General features: G+C 38.8%; 1 protein-coding gene across 2 annotated transcripts; it reads left to right on the forward strand.

The window, feature by feature from the left end:
- Positions 1–1,882: 1,882 nt before the first annotated feature.
- LOC143881559 (F-box/FBD/LRR-repeat protein At1g13570-like) lies at positions 1,883–5,931 on the forward strand. 2 transcript variants are annotated; one of them, XR_013251968.1, is made up of 4 exons: positions 1,883–2,900; positions 2,992–3,147; positions 3,250–3,833; positions 5,168–5,931. XR_013251968.1 is itself a non-coding variant. In XM_077384693.1 (3 exons), the coding sequence occupies exons 1-3, from the start codon at positions 2,025–2,027 to the stop codon at positions 3,556–3,558; spliced, it is 1,341 nt and encodes a 446-aa protein (XP_077240808.1). In that variant the 5' UTR covers positions 1,883–2,024; the 3' UTR covers positions 3,559–3,925. The 2 variants fall into 2 exon arrangements, 1 of the variants encoding a protein (XP_077240808.1); XM_077384693.1 differs by lacking the exon at positions 5,168–5,931 and having other exon boundaries at positions 3,250–3,925.
- Positions 5,932–7,715: the final 1,784 nt, after the last annotated feature.

A 7,715-nucleotide genomic window follows, 5' to 3' on the forward strand; every position in this document is an offset into this window, starting at 1 on the left:
AGGATTCTGTAATCTACAGTCCCTCTACAGGGGCTGGACTGTGGTCGGCTAAAACCCTGTTTGTTTTGGATTAATTGACTTGGAAAAGCTTTTTGGGAACTGTAATGACCTTTTGAAAGCACTTTAAACAACGAAAGAGAGAATGGGTTAGTGCAAATATCCCTTTATTAGGGAATCTCCATCCATGACAATTGACAAAGCTCATGCGTGGAGCTCATAAAGAAATTGAGCAAAGTACACAATCCTACATCGACAATGACAAAGCTCATGCGTGGAGGTCATAAAGACATTGAGCAAAGTACACAATCCATATCAACAATGTCATAAACAATAATAAAACCATCCTGTATCAACAATGTCCTAAACTAATGAGAAAAGTACGGAATGTGGCTGATGTTTGGAGTAATTACGGATTGCGGGCACCTTTAAAACAAGAACAAAAAACGGACTAATCTTCAAAATCGGGTGGTCAAAAGACCCTGATACCCTTCTAACATCGAAAGTCTCATTTTTCATTACTGCCTATTAAATTGGCACGCTTCACGAGGATTCTTTTGGTTCGTTTGAATGGGTATTTGAACCGAAAGAACCTTGGGTTCATTTCTATCTTGGCAGTTGGAAATAATTAGAGACCGATGAATGCTTGACACGTGTTGAAAAACTTAAACATTTTGGAACGCTAACGTTATTGAATACTTTAGTGAGCAACGTTATCTTTTCTTACTTCTCTTTTGGCTTAGAATGGTAACGTTATTGAATACATCTCTTTTGGCTTAGAATCTTTTCCCTTCTCTTTTGGTCCTCATTATTTAACGCCGGCTACCCCATTATTTAACGCCGGCTTACCCGTTAATTACGCCGGCGTACACTTTATTTCCGCTTACATCGTATTATCGCCTGCTTACCCCATTATTTACGCTTTCCGCCGGCGTACCCCATTATTTCCGCCGGCATACCCAATATTTCTCTTTTGGCTTAGAATCTTTTCCCTTATCTTTTGGTCCTCATTATTTACGCTTTCCATCAGCGTATCCCATTATTTCTACCGGCGTACCCATTATTTCTCTTTTGGCTTATAATCTTTTCCCTTCTCTTTTGGTCTTCATTATTTATGCTGGCTTACCCCATTATTTACGCTTTCTACCGGCGTACCCCATTATTTATGCCAGCGTACCCATTATTTTTCTTTTGGCTTAGAATCTTTTCCCTTCTCTTTTGGTCATCATTATTTACGACGGCTTACCCCACTATTGGCTTAACCCATTATTTACGCTTTCGCCGGTGTACCCCATTATTTCCGCCGCCATACACCCTATTTCTCTTAAAATGATTAAGAACACATCTTAAAATGATTGTAAATTTGTTTATTAAGACTAAATGATCATTAGGATATAAATCCCGTGTATTTAGGTTCTCAATCTTTATCTATACCTCAAATTAATTTTGAGTCCAATAATCATTTTTGTCTCAAAACCGATTCTCAAAAGGGTAATGATATATTCGCCCCATTTATAGTGTAATACTAATATACTGAGCCGCGCAAACTCGTGTACGGTACGACCCACTCCGCGCGATGATCCAAACAGTCCATTTGTTGGGCCACAACATAAATAGCTTGTGCCCCAAAAATCATTTCCATAGGATGATCCCAACCCTCCGATCTATAGAGATACTGCCCCAAAAATCATTCACGGAATCTTCTATAGATCTGAGGGTTAGGATCATCCTATGAAAATGATTTTTGGGGCACAATCTATCGACGTTGTGGCCCAACAAATGGACGGTTCGGATAATCGAATGGAGTAGGCCAAACCCTACACGTGTCTGCACGGCCACCCATAAAAACAATTGGGGTGAATAATCATTTCCCTTCTCAACGTCCAGAATTAGCTGAGACTTAGGCGTTAAGGCAGAGAGAGACAGAGAGCTAGGGTTTCTCTTCGAGGAAGAGAGCTAGGGTTTTGTTCCCACTTATAAAACAGATCAATGGAGTAGCGTTTTGGGTTTTGCTTCCAGTTATAAAAATGGTAGAGACACGGGCTTATCGTATGCTTCGTGCAAAAGAAGATCGAATCAGCAATCTTTCTGATGATATTCTTGGATCAATCCTCTCTCTCTTGCCAATGAAAGAAGCCTCAAGATCTTCTATTCTATCAAAAAGGTTTAGATATCTCTTCACTTCCCGTCTTCATCTCGTACTAGATCGTCAACTCTTACCAGCTAGGGTTTCACCAACAAGCTCTACTGTTATTGGGTTTAAGTTTGATCGAGGGCGTAAGGCCCAAGAAATTCATAAATGGGTCAGCATTGTCAGTCATATATTTTCACTTTACCAGCATGATTCAATTCAATGTTGTGAAATCACAAACATTTTTTTAGATAAATGCTCCTTCCACATTGATAGATTCCTTTCTTTCCTGACAAAGAAAGGAATCCAAAGACTCATTCTCAAGAACCCAATTTACACTGGACTCTATAAGGTCCCTCAAACTGTTTTCTATTGTCAGTCTTTGCTAGAATTGGATTTGCAAAATTGCACCCTGAATTCTGTTCCTGATTTTGATGGTTTACGCCGACTCGAATCTCTAAAGTTATATGATGTTGTGGTATCTGAGGATCTTCTCACATATTTAATATCTTCTTGTAATCTTCTCAAGGAGTTGGAATTGTTTTGTCCTGGTATAAACAATCTCGAGATTGAGATTCCCAATCTTTTAAAGCTTGTCATTCTTACTGACCAATCGGCAATCATACGGGTGAAGACTGCTGCAAGGCTGGTGAACGTTTTTTTACAGAATTCCAGCTTAAAATCTAGCAATATTGAGGATGACAAAGCCTTTCATCTGTTTTTGAGGGATGTTGCTAGTGTTAAGTGCCTCCAACTTGATTATCATATTGGGGTAGGTCATTTTATCCTGTCGATTTGATTGCAGATTTTGGAATTCTCTATTTTTTTATCTTAATTTTGTCTCTATCTTTTTTTTTTCCAAGTATTTGTGCAGAGAAAAAGTGCCTGAGAATTTGAGCTATCACTTTCCAAATCTAACGATTCTTAACATGATTATCGATCTGAATAATGCAAATGATGCTCGTTTTTTTGCTGTCTTGCTAGAGGGCGCCCCTTGTTTGCAAAATATTACCTTATGTGTAAGTGACAAAAAAACTCGCTGATTAATGGATGTTAGTTTAAGTAATTGAATTCTCTAACCAGATTATAAACATTGACATTTTACTCTTTCTCTCTTTCAGTGTCATTCTCCAATGAGTTATAATTTGGAAGAAATGGTTGAGCTAGATTATTGGAAGAAATTAAAACCTTTTTATTGTATGAGGCATCACCTTGTCACTGTTCGAATAGACTTGCACCTCAACTTTAAGTATAATTTGGAGATTTTGGAATTCTTGCTCATGAATGGATCAGTGCTCAAGGAGATGCGTATTGCTTACAATAAACTTTATGATGGAGGGATAAAGAATAAAAAGGAATATCTACTTCAACTAAGGGCTTCTTCTCAAACTTTAGTAATATTCACATGTGAAGAAGCGTACCATTTCTAGAAGCTGTGACAAGAGATGTACGTGGACATTAAAACAAAATTGCGTATCTTGCTGAGGGATTCTTCTCATGCCATATGAATACTAATATGCCGGATCTTCATGAATACTAATATGCCGGATCTTCCGGCATATTAGTATTCATATGGCATGAGAAGAATCCCAGGAAGCAGGATTCTTCCCTGGGAGCCTTCGATTCCCGCTCTGGCAACCTTGCCGCAGGCAGCTATCTATGTGTCACACCTCACTACATTAGTAGAATCTGAATTTTACTTTATGTGAGTTGTTATTCGTTGTCATGAATTTCTGTAGATGATCATTTTAAATTCTATGTTAATCAATTGAATGAACTTAATTGATTTTACTTTTACATGAGTAGTTATTTCATTGTCATTAATTTTTGCAGATGAATATTTTAAATTCTCTGTCATTCACTTTAATCAACATAGTCCTGAAAGTATGCAGCTTTCCAACATTACCTTGTTTACTCTTGGATCATGATAAATGCAAATTGATGACAATGATCCTTCATGTTCGAGTTAAGATCATAAATTGGATAAAAAAAATGATCATAAATTTGATCCAATTTCTTTTTAAATACTGGATACATCTATCAATGCTAGAAGAACCAGTGTGGATATTGTTAAAGATAGCGCAGCTAACTCTCCACGCAAATCTGATCACACAATACAATCCCAATCGTAGCTATATTGTTTCCTTTTTTAGGGACATCTGTATCACCCATTAAATCTCCTAAGGATCCATTTTTCTGGCCACAAGGAAAGGGAATAGAATGGAAAGATGCCCCAATGGATACTTTTCAAATTCCAAGGGATGTTTAGCTGTCATTGTGTAAGGAAAGTTGTCCATAGTTTCATTATAAAAAATCTTTATACCATTCAAAAAAAAATTATAAAAAAGCTTTATAATGCCTTCCATTATTATTATTATTGTTTGTAAAGGCCATTTAAAGCCTGTATTGTTTTTTAATATCCCTCTTCTCTCACACATGGAAATACCATGGGTGATGGATGATGATGATGTCTAGGGTCCCACATATATGTTCAATCCAGATCAATGAACTTGTATAGCTTCATGGGGTGACCCAATTGGCCTTGGTCTCCATGCCAATATGAAGAGTTCTTCGCCTCATTCTACAAACTGGACCTCCCAATCCTTAGATTAAAATCCATCAAGGTGGGATATCACCATGCCATCTTTATTTTTGACCAAGCGTTAAAGGCATGCCTATTTGTGAGTGCATTAAGCTTTTTGAGGTTGGTAGACCCTTCTTCAGTCTCTCACACACAAAACTAGATGCCTAATTTCTTCGAGCTCTCTTAAAAAATCATTTCTTTTCGGATCTGATGGCCAAAGGTTCCCAACATAGTCCACTAGGAATTGTATTCTGTAGCTATTAATTTCTATTTGATATTGAAACAGCTCCATGTTTTATCTCCTTTTTTTTGTAGAAGTACCCATTCTAGATCATTATTATGCTGCCTTTCGGTCACATTGCTTCTACGAAGTTCCAATTATAGTTGTGTTCCATAGATCTGGATTACAATCTGATATTGAAATTGCTCCAAGTTAACTCCTCTTTTTTTTGCAGAGATTCACATTCTAGATCATTATTATGCTATCTGTCCTCACATTGCAGGTATGAAGTTCCAATTATAATTTTTGCTGCCCCACGTGCAATGCATCACTCTTTTAGGGACCATTTCCATCTTTGATTTCTGCACTAAGGTGACCTTTAGCTTTCTTCTTCCCATGAAATTCATCATTGTTCTTTTCTTTTTCCTCGTCCTCAGTCCCCTAATATTCCTTGTTATCAATTTCATATGAGTGTTTCTTGTTCCACTCTTCTTGTTTTTCATTAGTCCCCCCATTGTCATAGTTTATTGATGAGAATAACTACTCTTTTAGCAAGGTTTTAAATTTCAATTTCACTTTTGGTTTCGGTCGCCTCATAAACGGAAACATTTCGGTTTCGTTTGGACAATTCAGTGGAAATCCTTTAAAATTACAAAAACGTATGGATATATATACAGTTGAGGCTCTTATATTTTATATTCGTGGTGGCATCTTTTTATATAAAATATTAGATCACATTAAGGATTGGAAAATAAGTATCACCTGATTTTTCTTGCAATCTCACCGCCCCTTATCACCACCCTTTAAATTTCTTTTCTTTCTAGCATCTAATACTGAGAGACAGGGAGAGGAGAGAGATTCATTTGAGAGAGATGAGTTGACGGTCTCACTCTCTTTGGTTGGAAACATACTGTATATACACACCCTCCAATCTTGTCAGAATGCTATTGGTACAATGCAATGAGGATTTGTGAATTTCGACCCCTATTTTATTTTTTATTCTTCCTTCTCCTATGTTGTACTTACATATATTATTGTAAAGTATATGTACTTTGAACAACATTTTCTAAGAAGATACTCTATTATAACTTTTTTTTTTGAAAAGGGCAACAGAATATATATATATATATATATATATATATATATATATATATATATATATATATATATATATATATATATATGGAAAAACAGAACCGAGGTGGTCCTGAAGGAACAAAGATAATACAAAGATAGCAGTACAATAATTCAAGGAGGTAGATAGTCAAAGCACTCAAACGCGGTCCGAAAGACTCCTTTCTTGGCAAGGGTGTCTGCTTCCGCATTGGCTGATCTCCTGACATGGCGAAAAACTATTGAGGAGCCCTTAGCTCTGTCCCCTATTTCCTCTAAGAGAGGCAAAAATTGCCAAGGGGGAGAAGCGTTACCCGAAAGCCAGCGAATAACATTTAAGGAATCCCCTTCGATGATAATTTTGTCGAACTCTAGACGAGGCATCGAGAGAAGCCCGCTATGAACGGCTCGGACCTCTGCCTCGTTTGAGTCTGCCACTCCGATAGGCCCCGAGTAGGTCCAGAGGACTTCCCCTTTGTGGTTTCTACATAACCCCCCTACTCCTGCCATTCCTGGATTGCCGATAGACGATCCGTCAAAGTTAAGTTTCAGGGACCCCGGAGGAGGAGGAATCCAGGAGGGGAGGATTTTCACTTTGGTAGCCGATTCCAAGCATATGATTGACCATCCTTCCCAGAGGTCGAAAGCTGAAACAAAACGAAACAGAGGAAGGCTTCGAGCCCAGGATATGACCGCAGCTATCAACTGAATATAAATCCAATAGGGAGATCTAGCCTTCCCTTCAAAGATACGAGCATTCCTCTCTTTCCACAAGAACCACCATGAGGCCAGGAGACACATCTTCCACAGCGTTCTGCCTTTCCTTTTCCAAGGAGTCCAGGCCCAACTCTGAATGAATTCAGCCATAGAGTTGGAGGGGACCCAACTGATTCCAAAACGAGAAAAAATAAGACCCCAAATATGGCGAGCAACCTTACAGTGTATGAAAAGGTGGTCAATGGATTCCCCAGCGGATAAACATAGAGGACAGTGATCTACCAACCACATTCCTCGTTTCCTCAAAAAATCCATAGTTTGAATGCGGCCCCAGCTAACCGACCACCCAAAGAAAGCAACTCTCGGAGGGCAAGATTGTCTCCAAACCGAGGAGGACACATGCTCCACTGAAGAAGGGATCAGATGGTTATAAAAAGATTTGACTGAAAATATCCCCGAAGGATTCCAAATCCAAATCCGACGATCTACGCCCGAAGACTTGATGAAGCAAGAATCCAATAAGGAGAGGAGGGCGCTGTAAGAGTTTAACTCCCTAACAAAGAAGTCTCTGCGAAACTTAGGAGACCAAGCCACCTTCCCATTTTCCCTTACAAAACATTCCGATACCCAGGCCTCTTTCTGAGATGAAACGATGAATAAGTCAGGAAACATCACTTGAAGAGGATCGTCCGAACACCAAGGATCCTGCCAGAACCGAATCCGATCCCCCCTATATACTCTGAATCGAACGCCAGGAGCAAATAACGACTTCAACTTCAAGATGTCCCTCCAAGCCGTGAGACCTTTGAGTTTAAAATTATCAACAGAGTCCCAATGCCCATGATCTGAACCATACTTACTTCCAATGACCCGGACCCACAAAGAGGATTGTTCTTCGCCAAATCTCCACAGCCACTTGCCCATAAGGGCCTGGTTAAAACTCTGAACCCTCC

Source organism: Tasmannia lanceolata, unplaced genomic scaffold, assembly GCF_043159265.1.
Source record: "Tasmannia lanceolata isolate RefF3 unplaced genomic scaffold, GAP_Taslan_0.1 ptg000007l, whole genome shotgun sequence".
Classification (NCBI taxonomy): domain Eukaryota; kingdom Viridiplantae; phylum Streptophyta; class Magnoliopsida; order Canellales; family Winteraceae; genus Tasmannia; species Tasmannia lanceolata.